Consider the following 25,194-nt stretch of genomic DNA (forward strand, 5'->3'; position numbering starts at 1 on the left):
TAAATTTGGCAGAAAATTATACTGATTGAAACACTTGATAAATCGGGTTCGTCACCTATGGGCGTTGAAGTCTTTCGTTTAAATTCACTTCCATTGACCAATTTAATATTTGCACATGTGAGTAAAGATTCTCTAATGGCCAAATATCACTCTCGAGACAAATTCTCAATGGCATTATTGAATAACACGCACGAGACACAAAAGAAAGGCAAAAAAAATCTTTGGAGATCATGACAAACACAGATTGGCTTCCTGACTCTATTTTTAGGTTTCTTGACAAAACACTTGAGCTACTTAATTAAATTTTATTCCGTCTATAATTTGCGTCCTTGTAATTATCGATGTGACTTTAGGATGGTGTTGGCAAATCCTCTGATTCTCTGTGAGAATCCAGGATTATTAGATAAACGTTCTAATCCAGTCCATGTACTTTGCTACATCCGTGAAGACGACGTACTCTTTGAGATTGCATGAACTAGTAAGCATGTCCGATAGGGAGGCAGATACAATCCCACGGATCGTCCAGCGACCGTTTATGTCGAAAATCAAGCCACCACCGGAATCCCCATTGCACGGTCCCTCTGACCCATTCCGCCATCCGCCACAGAAAGTGCGATCTGTGGTGATCTTCGAAAAGGCCTCATTGGACCGGAGACATGTGGCGTCTGAGACAACGGGAACCTCAGCCTTTTTCGGTTCAGGCGTATTCACATTCCCGTATTCATCACGTCCCCAGCCAACAACAACTCCTGTCCGTCCAACTATGAGGTCTTGCGTGACGGGACCACTCCATAGGCAAGCTGGCCTTATGAACTGCGTAAATTCCACTGGCCGCGATATCACCACCACCGTAATATCCGAATCGATCTTATGGGCACTCATGTACTCTGGGTGATTGTTGATACTCTCCGGATAGACAATTTGGGAACCTGATAGAGAGAAATTTTTCAAGTGAAATTTTTGCAAAATTTAGGCCAATGATATTTGTTTTAAAGTTCTTTTAAAAATGTCTCAAGCATCTTAAGCAAAAACGGTTGTTTTTTTTTTTAAATACACATTTCAATGTAAATTCTTGTTCTTGAATAGGAATTCAAGAATAAATAAAAAATAGGCAAAAAAAGGAATGTTTTCTAAACTGGATTTCTTGAAATGTATTCTTGGAAAATTCAGCAATAAATTTCTCGATGATGACTGGGTTTATTTAATTGAGCAGATTCTCAAAATCAATTTTACGTTTATGAAAAAAGAAATTCCAAACGAATATTGTGACTCTTAAAAGACTCTTGCAATATATGAACTGCTTTTGCAAGAAACCCTTCAATCTTTCAGCAAATATAATGGAGAAAATATTAATGATGAAGTGATTTTCGGAATTCCCCAAGATCAAGCCGACAAACCAGTGAATCATGCCTAATGGAGAATGTAATTCTTACCTTCTTCCTGGGGTCTCTTGAGATTGTATTGTCCGAGAATGAGGACAACATTCTCAGTTTTTAGCTTCTGGCCCTGGCGATCGGTGAAACAGTGTGCAGCTCCTAGGACAATTTTCTGTGATACCAGGGTTGCACCACATTGGAAGGCAAGGGTGTGCTCCTTGTATACATGTACAGCCACAAGCCATGGCCAAGTGCCACGCTGAAGAGACGTACCACCCACTATGAGTGGTGTGAAAGCGGCCAGTGGATCGGGTTTCCCGCATGTCACTGATGAGCTGCTGTTGGGAAAAGGAGGGAATTTTTGAGCTAAGTTTATAGTTCAACGGACGTAAGGAGGTGTGACTGTATCTTGGGAATTTCCGCAAAACTGGCCCAAGGGGGGGGGGGGAAGGAATTAATGTGATAAAGAAAGAGATTGTGAGGCATAACAGTAACACACATTCCGATTGCAAATCTGTGGAGGTATGCGAAAAAGGTGATTCCAACACACACCTGTCTTTGCTATCAATGGATGATGGTACACTTGGAGGTCGTGGTCGCGGCTGAATATGTGAATCAATCTGCTGAGGACGGGTGGGTTGTATCTGTGTGGGTATCTGTTGCGGCTGTGGCTGACGCTGCGGTTGCTGTTGATGCTGTGGCTGGTGCTGGTGATCGATGTTCGGGGAGGAAAATTGCGCCGTATCATCGCCACCCAGGAATGAACCCAGTGATATGTCAGGGAAGGAAAGCTGACCCTGGAAACCAAAATCATTCGCTTGGGGTATTCCAACATTTAGTGAGGATCCCCCTTGATTCTGATTGAATGTCGGTTGATTTTGATTGTAGTTTTGGTGATTGTGATTCTGACTTAGATGTACAGGTGATCCTCCCTGGGGTTTAAATGTGTACTGCAGGCGAATTTTTGTGGTGTACTCGTACTGTGTGGCTGTGAGAGAAGAGATAAGTTTTCTGGATGAGTGAGCAAATTGGAGATACCATACAATAGGGCTATCTCACTGTATTCCGCCCGACAAATCACATTGTCATTCACCGTGATCGTCGACACTTCGGGCAGGGGATTTTGAATGGGAAAGCGCACTTCGAAGTTCAGTGGCTGACCACTGTAAATCCGATTGGCAATCTCACTGGGTTGACCCAGGATCTTCACCTCACCCACATACGAAGATGCCAGCTGAGTTCCCACGGATAGTGTGACGTAGAGGATGATGTCCTCGCCAATGGGAGCTTTAGCTATCCTCCCAAGACCTATCCATTCACCAGCTCCATTGTCGAATTGATAGCGAAATGTGGAGGGACATGGTGTGTTTGGTACTTCCTGGCCATATGAACTTGATATGACGACAGACAAGAAGATAGCAAAGTACCATAGTGAATTCATAGCGATATTCCAGTGCGAATTTGATAGCTAAATATTTGGGCAGATGTTGTGTGTGTTAAAAATGCGGAATTTGTTTCTCTGTCCAAAATGTAGCTATTCTTCCACTTCTTTGTGGGGGAATACACAACACTTGAGTTACAAGAGGAAAAACCTGTTATCCACTTGAGACCACAGCACGATGGAGAAATACTTTAGAAAAACATGCTCACGGCCGGAGCGACTTGAGCAGACTAAATGGGTATTTTGGGAAGGAAGCAGTGTCTGTGGGAGCATGTTGGTATCTCTCTCATTTTCTCCTTTTTCACGGGAAACCACAAATTCCACCAAATCCCATATGAAAGCTCAAATACATATACGAATGCGTGGTGAAGCTTTTTAGGGTGGGAGAGCCAGAAGCTCATACTTGCGTGTGACGCAGTCGTGGTGATCTGTGACCAGGCAAGACAAGTTTCCGGAATGCAAAAGAAGCATCTTCGCAAAGTGGTGGGGCATTTTAACATGCAGAGACGAATTGGGCAAAGTTTAGTGAAGAAGTACTTTTGAATCTTGCGAGTCAGAGAATCTTTAATTATCGTTTATTTGCTTCACACGCGCGACACTATATTGGTGATGTTGGTGGTCCCATCTGGATAATTGTACTTCTAACAGCAAAAATGATCAGCAGTAGAGAGGAATATGGACTGGTGAATTGTTGAAAAGAACGATTTTGCATTAAAAAGAGCGATAGTCTTAAGAACTATTTAACATTTGTGATCAAGAAATCTCAGACAAAATGTGTTACGAGTGATACAAAAAAAAATCTTCAGGAAAGTGATTGAAAGTTTGATTGGTGTACAAAAGTTTTATGTGTTATAAATTCATGTGTATTAATGGTGTTACTCAGACTGATCCTCGAAAATAGTAAAATCGATAAAAGATTAGGCAAAGGAAATTGATGCAAAAAAAACCTCTAATCCCTGATCTTAAAACTCAAAGTGTGTGATCCTTTACCGCTAAATTGTATTTTAGATTTCTGCAAGTAATACGTTGACTAAAGAGTTCTGCGTAGAAAAAAAAATCCTAAAAATTTTACCAGAGATTCCAATATTGAAACATCCACGAGAGATTCCAACAGAGATCCATAGTAATTAGAAAAGTTTTTGCACAGTTTACGGAATACCCTTTAGTTTTACCTACGCAGAGATTCACGTGAAAGAAATCTAGAGTAATGGGTAAACGTGACTATAAGAATTTTAAGTGAAAAATGGACTGAATACAAGATAATTCACTAATAGCAAGAACCAAAATCAGAAACTAGGCAAGAGGATGAGATGATCACATTTGAATACTTGTCTGGGCACTACGTAAGCGCGAAAGATGGCATTTTAAATTGTAAGAAATCCCCCTTCTCAAAAAAAATCTCTTATTTGATCAGATAAAATATGCATATCGTTCTTGGAAATAGTTTATTCATACAGAAAATAAAATAAATATAAATCACAAAATGACTTTCTTTTAGACAATTTCTGCTCATTCGACAATTAAGTTTATTACAACTACAAGGGAAAATCATTTTAGGGAGATTTTACCACCAAAAGAATTTCACCTACAATCAAGCATAGTTAATATTTGTGGAAGTAATTAAGTTGATATTTGTCGTTCACTTAACAATAAAACATACACTCTTATACAAAAAGTGGTTTTTGAGTCTTCATGTTGGGAGGAATTTTTTTAGATGTTTCGCATCTTCCTCGAGAGTAGAATACACTGCAAAGTCAGACAAGGTGGGACTTCTCAGGTATTGCAGAACACGCGGGAAATTTTAGGCACACTCTGGAGACACCTTTGGCAATTTTGGGCCTCCATTGCGAGCCCCCGGTGACGGTGAATTGCTCCCTGTGAGAATACTCGACTCCCGGGCATCTATTTCGGACCCATGATGACCCTGCCGTTTCGTTCTGGGGGGTGGAATCGGTGCTGATTCTACAGAGGTGAGATGTGTAGTTGTTGCAGGAGCTTTTGTACGTTGCCACCGCATCAGGTGCTTGATCCTCTGACCATGATAGTGATAGAGATACACCACAGCCAGGCAACAGAGCACCAACAAGAGGGACACAATGGCAATGAGGGCACCAATGTACTTGGGACCCTCGGGCAGTGGCTCGTCGGCGGCACCGGGTGGCAGTCGCGTAGCCTCGGACATCTTTGTCTTTGGCGTCGTCTTTGTGCCCGGTCGGACGGGACGAAGTGGCGGTGAAGGTGCTCCGTATCCTATAGAAATATCTGCACAGGCACGGAACTGTTCCTGTGGTCCACAACCTACAGTACCTGTGCCATTCTCACACATGCCCCAGTTGTTTCCCGCAACATAAATCCACTGGAGCAAGCAACTTTCGCACTTTAAGTCTGTGGAGGGAAAAAAAAGCCCGCTCAATTTTACATACTTTCAGGCAATTCTGATGATACGCTCGCAAAATGAAAAATTCAATAGAATTTCTTATAAGAACATTTTTCTTAGTTTTTTATCTGAAATTTCCTGGAGATAATTTACCTTCTGGGAGCCTAGCTCTAATCTCATAGACTCTGCTTCCATTTCTGGGATAAAAACGTGTAGAAGGATCATCAACGTTTAGCACAGCAGGTGATCCACTGAGAATTTCTAGAAGATTTTCATCGAGACAGTCTTGCTTTCCGGCTGGATCAGGGCACAATCTAAACTCAAAGTATCCCCAATGGCTGGCAGTCAATTCAATTCGAATAAGAAAATCTGATCCTGGATTGTACCGCCTCACAATAACCCCAAGTCCATACTTTCCACCCAGCTCATTATCACGTGGCTCGGGAGTATCATATGCATCTCCACATATTCCACATTTGCCATCATTGCGCTGCCACTGTCTGGAGAAGCCCCCACAAAATAGCTCGTGATCATTGTAATTTGGTGGTGTATTGAAACCATAGCGCCAGGCTGATGCTCGGCTCGGTGGCTCAATCATACGGCCATGTCCCCAGCTTAAAGTCACCAAGCCGGCAAATACAGTGATTGCGGCAATTACCCTCAACATGATAGTGCCCTGCAAGAGAAAATCCAGGAAAACATCTTCAATGAAGCCGCATATTCTTTTGTGTTAAGTCGAGAGAGAAATTGCATCACACCCACAATATTGCTATAGGGAGAATTATGGAGGAAAAATCACACCATTCTTTTACACGGTGTTGCCACTTCCTGGACAACCTTCTTTTATATATATATACATTTTTTTTTCTATCGTGCATTGTGTCGCGATCTTAGGGCGCTCCTCGTGATTTTTCTCTCCTCCCCCAAGTCCAGCCTGATTGATGTTTTTTCTCAACATATAGCCAAATACCCCAACGTCAATCAAAAGAGTGCAAAATAACGTTGAATCTGCCCGCGCCAATTCAATTATGCTTTATTTCACTTCAATAGAATTGCGTGAATCTTCCCATTCATCAAAGTGAAACTCCTCTGTGGTAACTTTCTCAATTTCTTCCCAAGATTCACTTTTTTCTAACTCTCAGGAGAGGTAGCCAAAGAATATTCCCGCCGTCTGCATAGCAATTTGAGTATTGCGCCAATCACTTAATTATATCAAAAGCACGACTCGACAATCGTGACCACCTCTTAGGTTTGGGATTTTTAGATAATCTTTCTGGTACTTTTCATGGTAAACGGCAATTGAGATTTTTATTGCTCGCACTCTATGGAAGAGCGATGCATATAATTGTCAAATTTTAGTTACGAGTATCAAATCCTTACTATAAATAAATAAATAATATGTCTGTTTATTGTTGGTCAAGGTATGTTTTTTGGCCTAAAAAGAGGCGATAAACAGTTTGAAATATCGACTTAGGGTTTTCAGAAACCTCAACAATAGTGCTATCTGCATTTCATTTGTATCTTTCTTGAAAACTATGAATCGCTGTGTACACGTTTACACTAATTGCAGACACAAAGGAAATGCAGATACCACAGCGACTCATTTAATTTCCGGCTTAAACCGAGAGTCAGTTTAGTGGCTAACTAATGGGAATGTATAGCCTAATCATGATTTTGATTATAATTACGGTAAGCAGTCTTTCAGCTTAAGCCGTAGGTGTGTCCAACCCCTAACCAACGATGGATTCGTGTTTTCAAGTTTTTTCACATATTTTCCCTCACCGCCACAAAACCACGTTTTGACTTATCACTTTCGAATCTGTTTTGCAGATAATCAATTCAAATAGAGCAAGTACCGTAGATGCGGATGACTTTGCTCTCTGGGGGCGCGTTTGCCTCCCTTTCGATCGTAAACCTTTCTTACATTTAGCACTTAAAAATGGTCTTCACCGATCGAATATGGTAAATCGCAACGGTGAAAGACCATCTTTGACTTGGATTAGAGAAAAACTTAAGGAGAGCAAGAGGTAGTCACCCGAATCTGGTACTGTTAATCAATTACAAGGGCGTGGTCAGGATTTTAGTAAGACGGGGAGCAAATCTGAAATAGGGTAAAGTGATACAAGTTGGACATAGTGTTACAAGTTGGACAATTCCCCGGTACAAGTTGCACAAAGCTTTTTTCTTGATAAATACAGTACAAAATTTTTTTAAGCACAAGGAACCAAAATATAAAACTAAAACATTAAAAATATACAAATAAAAATGTACTAAATTTATCAAGAAAAAAAATCCTGTCCAACTTGTACCATTGATTGCCCAAATTGTACAGTTGTCCAACTTGTACCACTTTACCCTAATGTTGATTGATATTTGAAGAGAATTTGCGGAATTATGCCTCAAAGAATTTTTTTTCAAACGCAAAGAACAAAAATTTTCTCGAAAATTCGAGCAAAAATATCCCATATTAGCCTAATGACCAGATCTTTGAGGATACTTCGTTCTTTGTTTCATTTCTGAATCAATTTTAAAAGATTTATACGAGTACCATAGAAACGTTCTCGTATCTGAATAGCTTTTCTAGGATACTACACTTTGATATTAGCCGTTAGGCCGAGAAGCGATAGCTTTTCTAGGAGAAAATTCCGTTTTAATCCGATTTTGATTTGTTTTAATGGTTTTGAGTAATTGGAATCAGCTGATATACTTTTTCCTTAGTTTTTTAAAGTGTGCACGTTAATTCTGTTCAGTTTTAACAGAAAGGATATGAAAACTTCAATGTTTCTATGAAACTTCCTTTCGAAGTTTTCTATGGTTTCTAATTACGAGTTTACCATAAATTCATATCCATTAAATTTTTTTAGAATTTTAAACTCTTTGTAAAGATAACAAGATTTTTACCCCAAAAATTTTCTGAAATGGGCTTTTCTTGGGTAAAAATTCTAACAAATAAAAATGTTCTTATAGGTTAAAAAAATAATTCAAACCCAATTTCGATTAATCTGGTGGATTTAGTAACCTAAAAGCTCATTAAAGATACCGAGAAGAAATTTTTCTATGCCGGAAAAGTCTCAAAAGCTTTTCTGCAAAGTTTCTTTCAAAAATTTCCTAAAAAAAAATAATGTTAACTCTTTCCGGACCGCAGCATATGCTGCAAGCCAATTTCACAATTTTTAATCAAAAATATCTAAGCTCAGGAAATAATTGAGGTCCTACAAAAAATATCTTACATTTGGACATCCTTATAGTTTGTAATCATCCACAAGTATCGGATTTTTATCAGTTCTGAATAATTAAAAAACATTGTTTTTCATAGAACATTCATATGCTTCTTTGGGTACGACAGTCCCAAAAGAGACGAAAGAGTTAAACTGACTTTGATTTATTTTGGAAAAGATGCGACAAGCTTGAAAAACTTCCTTAAAACTGTTCTTTGGGAAAAAGTTAATTAAAAGCTTACCCAAAGTCCTCCCAAAAAGACATTTTAAAAGTTTTTAATAGGGGAATGTTGGCATAGTTCGCACAGAGTGAACCTACAAACAACGCAAATTTTCTCTTTGTTTGCAAAGAGTTAGTTCGTCATTTCTTTTCTTAGCCATAAGATAGATCATTATTAAGCTCATAAAACGAGATGAGAAATGGTAGGTCAGCTCTTTGCAAACAAAGAGAAAATTCGCATCGTTTGAAGGTTCATTCTGTGCGAACCATGCCTACATTACCCTATGAGATTTTGTGCAAAATTTCTTATTAAAATTCTCCGGAAATTCGTTTTTAATCCAAATTAAATTATTTTGAACTTTTTGGAGAGTTCATATTATTTATTTATTTTTAATATTAAACTTTTTTTTATTATTTAAATGTCGTGTAGAAGGGCAAAGACTCCTCCCTCGCTGCGCCTTTGACCAATCATTCCATCGGTTTTAAGACCGACAATAAAACTTCTTCAAAATACGTATTTCTTAACCGGTTTGGTCAAAATTTAATTCATTTGAAAGGTCTTGAATTTCCCTGCAATTCTGAATCCATAAATTATCCGGTAAATTAGTGGATCCTGAATTAAAAAAAAACAAAACTACAACAAAAAAATCATGAAATTATTAAAAAAAAAAGTAACCGAGCACTTGGCGAATTTTCTTTAGCCATTGTTTTCCTGCAGAATCCAGTAAAGGCCTTCGCTATATAACTTCGTATGAGATTTTTGAGGAATTTTTCAGTATAAATCGGTGAATTTCAAAAATTTCCACTGCAGTGAGACTTTTCAGTGACTAATACTCTATTCTCACAGAAGAATTGTACACGATTATAAATTCTCCTTCAGGCTAAATCCATTCCATAAATCCATCATCCATCAAATGCGAGGAAAAGAAATCAATTTAGTTCCTCTTGTATAACACCAAAAAGTTAACATTTTACGCTCGAGGATAAATGATGTCACGTGATTTTTAGGTAGAACAAGCATTTAAAGAAATTGCGTCTTTTTCTTTGATACAAGTTTTTTTTTTTGGAATAATCATGTGAGATTATTCATGCTTCTGGGATGAAAATAAGAGTGATCGCTTCTCAAATCTCATTTACATTTTATTGGCTCTACTGATCTCATGTCTTTCTCTCACATCGCCAAGTGATGAGTTGATGTTTAAATTCATTATTGTATTTTTATAAGAAAAATCTCATTATTTCCATTATAGTCAGTGCATGAGAATAGGGTTAAAACTGAGAAGACAAAAACAGTTTTCTCCGACACGAAAATAATACCAAAGAGCCGTATCTCTTTACTTTGAAAGATGAAAATGAATTGTGAGAATTTTGCGTTATATTATGAGTCACTTTTTTTCTATTTGATTATTTTGTCTATGAAAATTTGCATAACAACCTCGTGGCGGAAAATTGTAGAAATTTCTACAATTGAAGGCCAATAAGGCTTTCCTTCACAAGGAGTTCAATAACTCTGCAATTATCTCTGGAAAATCTCATATGACAAACTCTACCAAATTCAATCTGGAATGGATGAAATAAAACGGAAAACTATTTTGTTAGTAAAGTGAATCATTGTGGTTTAACTACGTACAACACTTTGTACTACAACAACCTCGACAACAACATAATTGATTTGAACAAACTAACATCGTAAGTCTGATAAATTGAAGCGTTTTTGATCTTTCGCAATATTTACTTAAAAAATTCTAAGGCACTCAATAAAGTGTATCGCTAAATAAATATTATGTCTATATACTTTCCAACTTTCGAGTTTAATTCACAAAATCAGTGAACAACAACTATCTTATGAAAAATTCACGTGGAATTTCGTAGTGAGAAAAAATCGTCGCGTTTTCATGCTGGAAAGTATATACCTTTCTTTCACAGCACAATTGGCTTTCATTAAAATTAAGATTGATGAATATTAAAATTGTGTTGTCTTTAACACTTAAACAGATTATAATTATTCGTCCAATTTGCACGAAATGTCTTCATTTCACTATAGCAAATCACTTTAAATTGGTAATGAATTTCATTTTCAGTCGAAACACCTATAATTCAGTGAGCACATTCTTCTATCCCAATGATGAATAACGCTGGCACATTGTAACTTTTACCTCTTTTGAGGAAAAAGATCCCAAGTCTATCATCATTATTGGTACAATATAATTGGTACTTTAAAAATGAACTTAGGGGAAAGTTTTTGGGTTTCGTACACACTCTGGCTTCGAACGCTTGATTTTTCCCATATTACTTTAATATGCAATTTAGGAAAGCAAAAGATGTTGCCGGAATAGGCAACACTACCTCACCGGAGAGACGCTCACAAAGTATATACTTTTTTACGTGAAATACAGAATCCAGCTGGGAAATTTTACCCGAAATTTAAAGATTGATTCACTATTAACATAAACAGAAACAATCTTTAATGAAAACTAATCAATTTTCATGAAAAACACCGAAGAAAAACCTTTTGCACTTCACCATAAATAGTAAAACTGCTAGAAACACAATCGATCTGTTACATTTTTTGTAAGACTCTTTCCACACTGAGTTTTTACAACGCAATTTAAATTCAAATTATACCTAAAATTTAAGGATCTTTGCGTAAATATATCCTAAAATGAATAAATATTTAAAAGCAAAATGAATCCATTGACTATTCGAAGATAACATACATAATTTTAATTAATTTACTTCCATGGCTGAAATTACACTCAAAGTGGCCGAAATTAGAAGCTGGCCGAAATTTGGCACACTCCCTTAGGTCAGATTCATTAAGGGAATATAGAATAAATATGAAGTGTTCCAAGCTAGAGTGTGTGCAAAGCTTGAAAGCCTTCCCCTACATATTAAATAAAATTGAAAATATGACATTCACAATAATAACTTATGAACATTTTCACTGGGAATATAACATTGTATGAATTTTTCATTCATCCTCAGTGCAAATAGTGAGAAATAAAAGCAAATGAAGGGAAAAACTTTCAATGTGGCTAAATTTTCACTCCACTTGGCCTTTCCATCAAAAGCGTTAATAGTACATCTCTTGTAACTGTTGATGGACAGTGATTTAGGTGTGAACGAAGAACGAATTCATTAGTAAAAAGGTAAATTGAAAAAAAAATCGTCAAATATTTACCATATTTCCTCTTAACGCCCAGAGTTGAGGAGATTGAGAGAGAAAAAAAGAACCAAAAATTTCACTTGAATTATCTTTACCGACAAAAAGACAAGACACTTCGTTAGAGGCATTACATTATTATGGAATTTTTTTTGTATTTGAGGAAGGAAATAAAGTAATTCAAGTCAAGCGCAAAATTGCCAAAATAAATATTCCGAGTTAACAATTGACGGAAATTGTTGCAATTTAATTGAAATATTTTCGGTAACAAGGAAGAAAGCTAAGACAAATTTCCGTTTTAAGAAAAGAGATATGTGAGAAAAATTTCAATGAATTTCTCTCAAAAAATTGGCTCAAAACTTCATGTATAAGAAAAAGCTATTTGGCAATTTATTTTTTTTTAACATTTGAAAAGAAAAAAACAGATCATTTCTGGAATGCAAATAAGTTTAAGTACAATAGCATCATTGAATTGCAAATTGAAGAAAAAAAAACTTATTTTGAGAGCTCAATTGAGAGTATTTCATGTACCACCACTGACCCTGATGCTTGCTGCACCGTATTTCATAGCAAGAGACACAAATGACCAGCGAGATGGTGAGAGACGTGAGAATAAAACCGGAAATGATTGCTTGAAAACAACAAGAAACTCTTTGATTCATTCTGTGTTTCCACGAAAATTCTCAATCATCCTTGGTATAGCAACAATTTTACGTGATTTTTCCTTAAGAAATCTGACAGAAAAATTATACAAAAATATATTCCATTGAGATTAATCACCCATAATGCCATACAAAATTCGAAACAAATACACGAACTCGTGAGACTATGGGCCAAGACTTTGTATATAAAATTTAATTCAATTTGTTTCTCTTTTTTTTCTCTCTCCCCAAAAAACCCTTCAAAAAAGAGAATTAGCAATTTTCTCAAAATAATTAAGAAATAATTCACATCGTGAGAGTAAATTGAGTAATATGATATTTGACCTCTAACAACTTTCATCTCTTGTGACCGTTTTTGTTTTCTTTTTAGCTGTGCTATTGTGATGGTCAAATTTGCATTTAAATGTTTTCTGCAAAAAAAAATCTTAATTTAAATTAACTAAAGTCGTCACACAATCCACAAAAGCTTAAGAACATCATTAAAATAACATGGAAAATAGTCACAACATTTTTTCACCAAAAAATAAATGAGTCATTTAAAAACAAACCAAATAAGGTTTCAGACTTTGTTTAGTGAATGGAAGCTACACAATTTGGAGGGAATGCTATGTATAAAAAAATTGGTAAACATATAAAAAACTAAACTTAAAAGCAATCACACCTAAATAGTGGTAAAAATAGATTCGCGAAGTGCTAGCAAACCTCAATTTTATAATGATTCAAAAGTCAGGATCATATTTGTTACATGCGGGTTATGTAGGGAGAAGTGGGGCAGCTTCAAAAAGGGGCTTTTTTCTATTATTTTTAAACGGAGCTGAACCTTATCGTGACAATATTTAGCTTTAAAAAACCCATATTGTAAAGCTAAATTACATACGAATAAGGCTTAATTTCTTTTAAAAACAGAAGGAAAAAGTCAATTTTTAAGGGTTTCTTCTTCCCCCTACTCTTTTCTTGTATTTAGTTTGTAATAATAATAAATTAAACAGAATAATTTAATTTTCAATAAAAATTAAATTATTATTTAAAAAAATAAATTATCGATTTTTAAATTTTTACAGTCAACATTTGACATTAACGTACTTTACTTTAATTAAGGCAAATGAGACATCTTTCATTTCTCACTTCATGTTAGATTTTAGATTTATAATTTGGAACTAATGAACTTTTTTTATTTTTAATATTTGACTATAGTTTAATTGGACGAACTGGACTAATTATAATGATTTTTCCACTCAGTGAAATTTTATGTAAAAAAATAAAAATCGCATGCATAATCAAAAAAATTTGGACTTCAGTGCTTCATTAGTGTGCTGTTCAGTGTTATAAAATATCGCTAAATCGTGGTATAAGAATGGTATTTTGGGTTAAGGTTTATTATTAGAACGTCCATCATATCAATCTTGTCTTCAGACAAAATAATGAGTTTCTGAAATTAAAAACTGAAGAATCTTTTAAACATATTCAATTTACTGAAACTCATTGAGATTTTTAATATTTATTATATATTTTTAATACGATTTGCCTCAGACGTTAAAACATATAAAGCAGAAAGATATGTCTCATTATATCATTAACATGATTAAAGATACAAAATTCTGTTCGTCTCTTTATCTTAAAATATCGAGAAAAAGTCGTTAGTATTTTCTAAAATCCATATTTAGTGTAGCAGAAGAAAAGCTAAACTTTAACTAAAATTATAAAATTATAAAAGCACTCAGAATATAAGTCAAATAACTCGATTTTTTACGAAAATCGTTTTATTCGCTCTTTGAATACTTCTTTATACCCTGTGAATATTATACTTAAAAGATAATTATTTTCAAAGTTATAAAGCTTTTAAATCACAAATATACTATATTCTGCATGTAAAATCTCAGCTTCTAATCGCTGTCCTGTAAAATTTGCCTACTGCGAGTTACTCGTTTCTTATTCTGAGCTATCGAAATACAATTATACAAATTCTGAATTTAGAATTTAATATAAAGAATGGTAAATTTTACAATCTAACTTTAATCTGTAATGAGGCATTTCAAAAATGAGCATAGATTGGATAAAATTTTAATAAAAAAGATTAGTAGGGGAGACCGGGGTACAATTAACCAGGGGAAGAATTAGACAGTGGATTTTTCTCATTTCCCTTAAAATGTACATTGAGCAAAAAATTTTTAATGAAAGGGGGAGCACATCCCCATATTCCCAGAAATATTTATAAGTCTGATCCTGTTATCCTACAATTTAAAAGCAGTTTTATAAAATTGGTATGAAATTGTAGTTTTGATGTTACTGTTTTTGGCCCAGCATTTGGTTTTCTAAGTTGTTAATCAGAATCTCATAGTTTTACTTTGTTTCTTTTTCAAAAAAGTTAATTAAGAGATATTTTTCACTTGGACAATAATTATCTACTTTTTTATATCAGCTGATAAACACTGAAACAGCGCTCGGGGCAGATGTAGCCATTCTTCCGTGGCGGGATAAAACTATTGATGATTTTTTACTAATACATGGATAATTGTTAGATGAAAAAGTACTATTGATATTCCAAGCAATATTGGCATTCGGATGAGCAATTTGTGAAATAGATTTTTTCACGATATTTGCATCGGTTTTAACTCAATTACAAAAAATACTTTAAAAAGTCTGCCAAAGCTTTTTCCTTTAGGTTTTAGTAATTTTTTTTTTAAATCAGTGGGTTTCAGTGTATCAAGTGAAACATTATTTGGTATCTCCAGTTTAAAATTTCGGCTGGAAAACTGGTGGCAATTAGTACCCCAGAAGTGGCTATATCTATTCAGGCCGGGGCACTTGTAGCCAATGTGTCATACTTTTTTTCATTTTCCTCTCTAAGTATATTTAGAGCTTTGAACTACACTGTTTCATAAAGCCAATATCCTAATGCTGCTTATAAAACATAAAAATATTAGACAAGCCTTATCATTTTTTCACAAATCATGAGCGAAAAAAAGCCTCATTTGCTGGCTAAAAGTACCCCGGTCTCCCCTAAGTTGTAATTAGATGATATTTAAAGTAGTAATATAAAAAAAAAGATAAATTGGAAAAATATTTTTGGCAAATGGATCGTGAAGGAGTAATAAACCATCTTGGCATTTTGATTTGATTTAAAAATATTTTATGTTCACTTTCTTCTTTTTACTGGCCATTTCATTTTCTTTAAGAAAAAAAATATTTTGACCTGTAAATTGGTAAATTTTGTAATTTATACGGCGCGATATTAAAAGAAGTGCCTAAAAATAATAATAAATTGGTAAATTAAGGTAAGAGAAAAATTAAAATTTAGTGAATAAAATTTAAAATGGTCCGTAAAAAAATCAATTTTATTAAGTATTTTTTTTCCATATTTTACTGCCCAATTTACTGATTTACTGATCCAAAATATTTTCTGAAATCAAATTTGAGTCAAACTAAATTTATACTTTTGGAAAATGGTGAATTTATCATTGACGTTTTAGAAAAGGTTTGTAAATTTAGGTCTTTTATTGAACAAAATTCAATATTTTATTGCTTCTTTTTTTTCACTTCATTTATTTTTTTGTTTTCTTTTAATGAAAAAATGTTTATTAAACATTAATATATTCTTTCTTCAAAACTATTTAATCTTAGTTTATTTAGACAAAAATTAAACAACGTGAAATTATTGCGAAAAACGATAGACTATCATTACTGAAGACTATTTACTGAAGCTTCGCACACACGCAGGCTGTGAACACTTCATATTTTTCCCATATTCCTTTAATAAATCTGATCTAATTTTTCTAGGAAATGTGTAGCTTAATACATAGCTATTAATTATATTGCCATATAGATCAGATTCGTTAAAGGAATATGGGGAAAAAAGTTTTCAAAGCCCAGAATGTGTGTGAAGCCTGAAAGCGTTCCCAAGTAACTCAAAATTGATCAAAAGCCTGAGATGCCAAGATCGTAACATAACTTCTGAATTTACTTTCTGCCAAGAATTTAAGCACTAGTATTTTTAAGCACCAAAAATTTATCTAATAAAAATACAAATAAAAATTTTACAATCGTGCGAAAGGAACCTGCTAATTTATACAAAAAACTACAAAATATTATACAAGAAAATAATATTTCGCCATTTAATTACCTAATAATTGTTGTTTTAACCATATTTTCAGCAACAAAGTCATTTCTTCGTAACAACAAAAACTTTTTTATTACATTTTAAAAAAGATTGAGAAAAAATATATTCCTTCAGCATAAAAAAATGTTCGCGACAGTGCAACTAAACGTTTGTTCCACTTTGTTTTCTTCTTGCAGTTTTATTATTGTATTTCATGTCACATATTAATGTTATCAAAGAGTTGGTCTTCTCTCACTCTCTCCTTTTGTACGTGTCATCTGCAGCTTATTGGCAGGAATTTTAATAATAATTGCCATACAATAATTAAACTACCAGCATATTGGTGTAGAAATTACCAAATCGTCATAACACTGAATGGAAGAATTTGTGAAGCACACGCTTTTGAGGCCCTGTTAACGCAATCAATTACTCTTTTGAGCATTGCAACACTTTTTATCGGAAAAAATTGACTCCAAATAGAAAGAATTCTTCTTTTTTAGGACTTTGTGGTCAGATATATTTTGTGCAATACACTAAACTGTGGTAAATTGAATGAAGTAGAAATTTCTCCATGGCAATAGTTGTAGAAAAATGTGACCAGGAACTTTCTACCTATTCGTACAAATTGTGTCCAGTAACATCATCGTGTGCCATCAATTTGCAGACTCAAGAGAGTCAACAGACAACTGCTAATAAATTGTGGACCCCTTGAAATTGCGTTAGAGAGGCCTTTTTGCCTAATTGGGTCACATTTTCATTCACTCACATACGCATTACAAATTGCGAAAATTCGGAAGCTTTCACGGTCAAAAGGTGGAATTAATTAAATTATGTGTCAATCGTATGAGAGACAATCTCTCCCAGGAATAATTCTATAAATGGAATTATCATTCTCAAAATCTTCCATGCAATTGAATTGTGCAATCTGATCATCTTGAGAAAGATCAATGGGACTATAAAGGTAGATTTGAATAATTGAAAAAATTGACATGATCGCGTGATCTTCTGGTATAGGGTAGTAACATGGGCATTGAGCCCAAAGAAAGACAAAAATTCCGTGATTTTATGTCATATTTTGCCATTTTACCATTCCCAATCTATGGCTTTCACAGGCTATATTTATATCTCCCTGCTGATTTAATTAATTGTCTAATTGCTCCTCGCATACACTCACTATACTGCATTATATATTTAATAAAGCATGCAAAAGTGCTAACAACTTTATTCCGAGATTTTATGTGAAGGGTAAATACCACACTTCCGTCTTTTTCAACTTTATGTGTAGCTCCTTTCCTCCAATTTGTAATTTTTATTCTCAAGAGTTAATGATTTGAGATAAATTTCATGAAATAAAAAAAATAAACATATAAAGCAGTCTATAAATTCAGTCTTTTTTGTAATTGTTATTTATTCAAAAACCGATAAATAACATTAGCAGTTTGAAATTAATTCGGTATTAAAAGTCATTTGCATTAAAAGAAATTTAATAATCTTTAGCAAATAAAGAGGAGACTATAAACTCATAATTATATGATAAGTATTTATTCAATTACTTTGGACTACCAGAGTGTTATGTTTTCGAGTGGGAGAGAAGATTTTTATGTCTCGGATGACGGAAGTATCGTACCACTCGATTTTTTCTATGTTCTTTATGTAACTGACCCACGGTAATGCAATATAATACATATTGACATGAGCCAAATTAATTAGGCAACATAGAAAGATTAATTAGGCAATCGAGAGGTACGATCGGTACGATACTTGAGTTATCTGAGACTTTTTAAAAACTGCCCCTATAATAGCTACACCAGACCAGGGGGTATCAAGCCTAATAAAAGTGAAGCTATTCTCGCTTCACCCTTTAACACCGCAACTCAAACAAATTGGCTCATAAATTCTTGTTTGATTTTGGCGAAAATGATGAATTATATATTTTTAAAGAACTCGTCAATAGGTTTCAGTGCCTCTGTTTAAAAATAATATGAAAAAAATGAATGTCGATAAATCCTTGGTTCTGCACAAAAATGTACATTTTTTTTACAAAATGTTTTGGGCAGGTTTTTCACTTCAATTTCTGTTCTACCAATCCTAATGATGAAAGACTACCTAAACGCATATGGAGTATGGACATGATATATATTTAGTTTTAATTTGAAAAGAAACAAGACGACAATTTCTTTGAAAGACTCTTTTATATTTTTTTTTAATTCAATTTCAGCCAAGTCGCTTAATTGATCTGCATAAAATTAGTACCGATGGAAAGGTCTTCACTTTTACTACAATTGACGCATATTCAAAACTTTTTATAAACATATTAAACGTAAAAAAAAATCCAAAAAAATATTTCTGATATAACAAAGTGTATTAGTTAAATTTTGATAAATTTTAGTATCAATTAGAAAGCTCTTACCGACTCTAAAATTTTCTTGGAAATCGGAATTGTAAATTATCAATTATTTTAATTTATACTATTTAAACAATGATATGGAGGAATATATGTAGATAAGTTTATGCTAAATAAGAGAGACTGGGCTAAAACTTATGAAAATAATTATTTAATTTTTTTCGTGAACTCTCAAGAAATTAATCGATCTAAATGAAAATATTCTTATAGGATTCAAGAAACGAAAACTAATTCATGAGACGTCTGTACTGAAAATGCAGATCTACTACTGTATAAATAATAGTCTTTCTCCAAATTAATTTCTACATTCTTACAAAAAATTTACTGCTCTACAACATTTCTGAAGACTACTTTCCCCTCTTTCGATATAGATAATGCGCTTTTCGAGTAATAAAAATCGGTTTCATGTATGTAGATCATCAAAACTACTGCGGCGGATTTTTTCAGACATGCGATAAAATTTGTGACATTTTAACTCTCGAAAACTCAAAAAATACCCAATTTTTTAAAGGAAATTTCTCTACAACTTTGTTGAAGATCATTTTATCTTTAAAGCTTAACAAAAGCTTTTATCTTTCTTAACAAAAGATGTGCTTTTATTAAGTTATTTAGTATTGAAATAAAAATAATCTAAAAATTTCAATATATAATATATTTTTTTATTTCCATATTCTTTGCTCGAACCACTTAAAAAATTCTACGTAAAAATTTGAAGGTAGGTTAAAATTTGAAACCTTAAATTTTTACTTAAATTTTTAATTTTGTAAAATTATTTAATTTTGGAATTTTCGATTCGACAAATTTTCACCAGTCTCCCTTACATCTCGCTTACTCCCTTACAGACTCCCTTTATGTTCTAAGCTTCGGAAATGGAAAAATTAAATTCTGCAACTGTGTAATTTATTTTGTTTATAAATTGAAAGAAATAATATTTTTTTTTTATTTTTTTTTGTCCCTAAAAGATTAACGTATCTTAATAATATCTCTACAGTACAAATGCACCTTTCTGTTTACCTTTCTGTTTTTGTAGGGTTGAAGCAACACCTGTTCGGTAGGGAAGCAGCAATTTCGTCAAAAATACTGAAACTTATATTTACCTAATAAAATTCAAGTAATTATGACATTTTTTTCATAAATCTACCTTGTCCTATAACGATTTTATTAATAAAATCGTACAAAATTGAGTGCCAATAGGACATTATACTATATTTTAAAGTGCCAATAGGTGTTCCCTTGCGCCTAATAATTTCTCGGTTGATTTTGGAATTTGTTCTCTTAATTACTTCGAGATTTAATCTGAATTATTAAATTAAATCAAATATTGATATGCAGAAGAACCAGAAAATAAAAAATACGATAAACTTTCCAACATAAGTAAATGAACTTTTACACATAGAGAGGTACCCCCTAGATTCTGCGATAGATTTAAACGTTATCCTTAAATCGGGCTTTAAAAGCTAACCTTATATTCTCTAATTAAGGCCCTTAATTTTAAAGTACTCAATTTACAATATATCACCATAACGAAGTTAGAGTGGAAATATCAATCTCTTTTTAATTCTTTAGGGATAAAAGAGCGTTCTAAAGTGGTCATCGTACTAAAGGTTACGCAAACTAAAGCCTAGTTACGCAAACTCTGGATTTTCTAAACAACAAGCAAATGCATAATTTTTCAATACTAAGTCAGTTGGCATAAATTACAATTCTTAAGTCATAATTTTGCCGAAAACCTTACTTATTGCAGCAGTTAGGCCATAATATAGATATACCTTAGTTGTAAAACCCATATAAACTTCCGTATCTGATCTCCGATTTTAAATCATCTCAGATTTACATAAAATATTGACCGTGAATTGCTTTATAGTTCCTTATCCATTTCATCTTTAAATAAAAACGATTTGAGCTTCTTTTAATAACAAAAAATAAAGCGCAATGAATTGTCTTTACAAGAAATTCTAAAAAAAAAGTTTTTTTGCATTAAAAAAGTTTTTTTAAAAAACTTAAGTAAAACTCTTGATTTATTTTAAATCACATCGAGACTTCTGTGGCATTTATACAATCGGAGTTTTTCACCGTTTTACACCGGCGTAGGTTAGTTATCAACGGAAAGACGGCGAAAACCGCAGAATCACAGGTCTAACTCAAAGCCGTAGCGCATTCTTAAGTCATTGATGATTAAATAAATATCTATCTAATCAAAATTTTTAAACAGTCTTCCAACTAGAGGTTTAGCCCAGTTCCCGAAGGTCTCTAATTCCTAAATAGCGAGCAATTTTATAGATTTTTGAGAGCCTAATAGATTAATTATCTTTGACAAAAATCCTAAGTTGAATTTTTCCAAAAAATTGTGATTTGATAACAGGTTTTCGAGGTATTTAAGAATAAAAACAGAAATTAGGATTAAGTGCCACCTCCGTTTTATAGTGTTAAACTTATCGGTAGGACCTTTTACATCTTTAATTTCAGAAAATTTAGAGATAGATTGGATTATAAAGCACTATAGCCCTTATAATACTTTATATTGGCACAAAATATTTAACTTAGATCTTTGAGTTGTTATAGGGGGATTATTATATTCTAGAATTATAATATGAAAAAATTATAATTTTTACTTTCTTACTTTTTCATAATTGAATGCGAGCTTTTGTGAAAATTTCATTGAAAAATGCGCAAGCTTTAAAAGCATTCACTATTCTTTCTCTCCTGTTAACAGCTGAGAGGAATTCGCTAATTTCCCTCCCTTTTTTCTTATTGTTCACCATTGTAACTTTAATTGGCGAGTAAAACCCAACAAATTAGTTTACTTATGTCTTGTAATATCTCATTAAATGACTCTTTTTTTGCATTTAGCCAACCAAAAATCTCTCTTTTGCAGGAAACTCTAATACGGTATATACACCTTGCATAAACAATCAGTTAACACATTTATGTTTGTCTTTCGATGAGACCCCATATCGTTTTACTTTTCATGAGAACGGACCAGCCTCGTGACCTCGGCCAATGACCCAATTAATCTGTAGGTGGAAGAAGTCACTCAGAGTGGTGCTTGAAAGTGTCTCCCACAAGAGAAAACGTCGCAGATGACCAAATTCAGAAGGAGAGAATATGAGGAAGACAGTGTGGATGCGTTAAGTATTCTGCACACGAAAATCGAGGCCACCAGAAATATCATCTACAATTAAATTCATCAATTGCTTCCTTCATTCTCTTCAAGTCCATGATTCAGTATTGATATAAAAATAAAAAGAATTTAATGAGTCTTTTTTTTATCAACATGATTTTCGTGGGATGTCTGGTGAAATTTTCATGGAAAAAAACCTCACGAAATGTGGCAAAAACAAGATGGAAAAAAGGCACAAAATGCGAAAAACACCAAGATCGTGCCATACGACAAAGAATTTTATGGTATTTTAGACATTTTATTTAAGAGGCTTTCCGTTTGAATTACCATTTCAGTCTAGGGTACAAAAAGGTAATTTGGAATCGGATTTAAATTGGTATTTTGAACTGTTTTTGGAGCAAAAGAAAAATACCATGAAGAAGAGGGGTCGAAAAAGAAGGAAAGGAATTACCTATATTCGACATGGAACACTTTTATTGACAATTTCGTCAAAATATGCAATTAATACGACATTTTTTATTAATCTACCATTTCCTAAGAATAGGTCTTCAAACTTTATATCCCAAATGATATACAAAATAGGGTGCCAATAGATCAGGATAAGATTTCTTCAAGTGCCAATAAGTGTTCCTTCAACCCTACTCTTGAAATGTCTTGTACTATCTTCATGGTCTTTCTATAAATCTCAAAATTCCAATTTAGATTCGATTCCAAATTACCTCACTGTACCCTAGATTCAAACTGGCTTTATATTATGTTGTTTTTGTCATCCCAGCGACCAAGATACTCTCTCTTTTACCTCGATTGAGCGCCTCCATCAAGCGTTCAAGTCGTTCAAGTTCACTATCACAAGTGATTCTATATATAAAATTTTCCAGCATGTAGAAGAGATTTGTTTACAAAGATAATTGAGCTTTTCTTACAACACCAAAAAACCTTTGCAGCAAATTGTGAAAATGAATGGGTGTGATTCATAAAATTTCTAAAATGATCCACATGAACGATTCTCGAGACCCGTTATTAATCCTCGATTTATTTATTTTTTCTTTAGATATTATATTCACTCTAAAAGTATATTTTAAGTACACGCACGCTCTGTGGTAAGAAATTATTTAATTGTTATTTAATAAAGAGTACATGGGTTTTTTTCTCTTGAATCTATCACCACAAAGAATAATGATAAAAAAATGTCGTGGTAAATTAATTCCCAGCCCCAGTAGTGGCTAAAGTCATCGAGATTATTTCACATTTAATTAACTCTGCAAGAATTTTCTCTTAATTCTCAATGCTTGTCGATTGAGCCACAATTGCTCTGTGGTTTTTTGATCTCTCATTGAATTTCTTCCTCTTGGGCACAACAATGCCCGGATGGAGAATGTAATTCAATTCGTGTTCTCAAAGAATGCAACAAAGGGAGAAGGCAAAAAGTACCAAACCGGAATGATTGCACCTCTCCTGGAGGGCTTCGGTCTATGCGCCTATGCAGTGAAACGCGTCTCTTTTAGTGGAATAATTCTACTCCGGAGGAATATTTTGCAAGACTCTCGTGACACTGCAGCAATAAAACTAAAGCGAGTTTTTCTTACACTAACTCCTCGAGAAATATCAATGAAAATACCTTTTCTATGAACTCGATTTTTTAGTCTCTATCCAACGCTGGAGAAGGTTTTTTCTTGTATGACGGTCAGATTAGTGAGTCTTGTTGGCTCTCTTTACTGGCCAAATTAATCCATAATCACTTCCTCCGCTCTATTTCTCAACACACACTCTTTGATCCTTTCTTGTTCAAAATTATTTTTTAGCACAGAAGTTTTTATAACCACTTGATCAAGAAAATCTTGGTAAACTCTGCGGCACTTCTTGTTCACTTTTCTTTACTATGCGTCCGCCACTCTCTGCGGCCTCGATGGAACTGTTTCAGCAGCTCCATCGAGAGAGGCTGCTCCACAATTACACTACTCAAACACGCAAAACTCCTCCACGAGGGGCAAGATAGTGTAATCAACTGATTTAAAAATCTATGATATTTTTGCAAGTTCTCAAATAAAAGGCATTTCAGGCAACTGCGACTAAACAAAAAAAATGAAAATTAATAGCCCTGCACAACGTAAGCTGTTATTAGCCCAATGTTATAAACGTATTGTGCGTGATTTTTAAAAAGAACTGTCCAAGTGCATAAAATAAGTCCTTAAATAAGTACTTATTAAAACCTTAATTAAGTCATTTTTAAATGACGGTAGCATCATCTGGTAGCAAAAGCTGTGAACTAGAGTATGCGATGGACATATATTAACCATATTGGATCGTTCTTCAGTACGTGATATGGTTTCCTAAAGTTTTCTTTATTTTTGTAATAAATCTATAAAAAGCATAAAAAGTAAGTTCAGTGAAATTAGTGATAAAATTAACATTCTTGTTTGCATTTTGATTTAGTACCGGCCGTGCGGGTGACTGTCCTCCGTGGGTGACTTTGCCATCCTACTGTTCGTAACCTTTTCTTTAATTCTTATGTGTAAGAATGGTCCTCATCGATCAGACATGGTAGATCGGATCTGTAAAGACCATCCTTAAGTGCTAGAATTAAAGAAAAGCTTACGACCAGGAGGGAAGCAAAGTCACCCATTGAGGACAAAGTCACCTGCATCTACGGTAAGTTGTTACAGTAGACTCTCGCTAATTCGGCTCTTTTAAGATCGGGCTACTTTTTAATTCGAGCAGCGGTTGCATTTGAAAAAGTTTGTTGTCATTTTTCAAGTTTGATTATGATTATCAAATGAATCAAATATGCTCAAATTTGGCATGGTTTGTCTTAGTTTTGATGTGATTTTGCATTATTGAGGTATTTTCATGCAATTTACGTTATATATGAGTATGTAAACTCAATATCTATATGCACATGAATAAAAAACCGTTGCATTTCATAAAGTGTGTCGCCCGAATTTCTGTCTAATTCGGCTGACATTTCGGTCCCATATGTCCGAATTTGAGAGAGTCTACTGTATAACTCATAGCTCTTTTTTAGTGTCAACAGCTTGTTATTCGGGAACGTTACATTGCCCACAAGTAGCCCAAAATCTGGCTAAATTACTCTTTCATGCTCACAACTTCTGATAAGG

The 25,194-nt window shown here is 33.9% G+C and overlaps 2 protein-coding genes across 3 annotated transcripts; both read right to left on the reverse strand.

Annotated features, from left to right (window-relative positions):
* Window positions 1-291: 291 nt before the first annotated feature.
* On the reverse strand, window positions 292-3,368 carry LOC129810274 (serine protease gd-like). 2 transcript variants are annotated; one of them, XM_055860627.1, is made up of 4 exons: window positions 2,436-3,368; window positions 1,929-2,364; window positions 1,434-1,711; window positions 292-929 (listed from the first exon to the last, which is right to left on the reverse strand). In XM_055860627.1, exons 1-4 carry the CDS (start codon window positions 2,815-2,817, stop codon window positions 400-402), a joined length of 1,626 nt encoding a protein of 541 aa, XP_055716602.1. In that variant the 5' UTR covers window positions 2,818-3,368; the 3' UTR covers window positions 292-399. The 2 variants fall into 2 exon arrangements, with proteins under 2 accessions (XP_055716602.1, XP_055716601.1); XM_055860626.1 differs by having other exon boundaries at window positions 1,434-1,714; window positions 2,436-3,367.
* Window positions 3,369-4,247: 879 nt separating this feature from the next.
* On the reverse strand, window positions 4,248-24,141 carry LOC129810292 (uncharacterized). The gene is made up of 3 exons (XM_055860662.1): window positions 23,697-24,141; window positions 5,348-5,870; window positions 4,248-5,202 (listed from the first exon to the last, which is right to left on the reverse strand). Exons 2-3 carry the CDS (start codon window positions 5,859-5,861, stop codon window positions 4,619-4,621), a joined length of 1,098 nt encoding a protein of 365 aa, XP_055716637.1. The 5' UTR covers window positions 5,862-5,870; window positions 23,697-24,141; the 3' UTR covers window positions 4,248-4,618.
* Window positions 24,142-25,194: the final 1,053 nt, after the last annotated feature.

Source organism: Phlebotomus papatasi, chromosome 1, assembly GCF_024763615.1.
Source record: "Phlebotomus papatasi isolate M1 chromosome 1, Ppap_2.1, whole genome shotgun sequence".
In the NCBI taxonomy this organism is placed as follows: Eukaryota; Metazoa; Arthropoda; class Insecta; order Diptera; family Psychodidae; genus Phlebotomus; species Phlebotomus papatasi.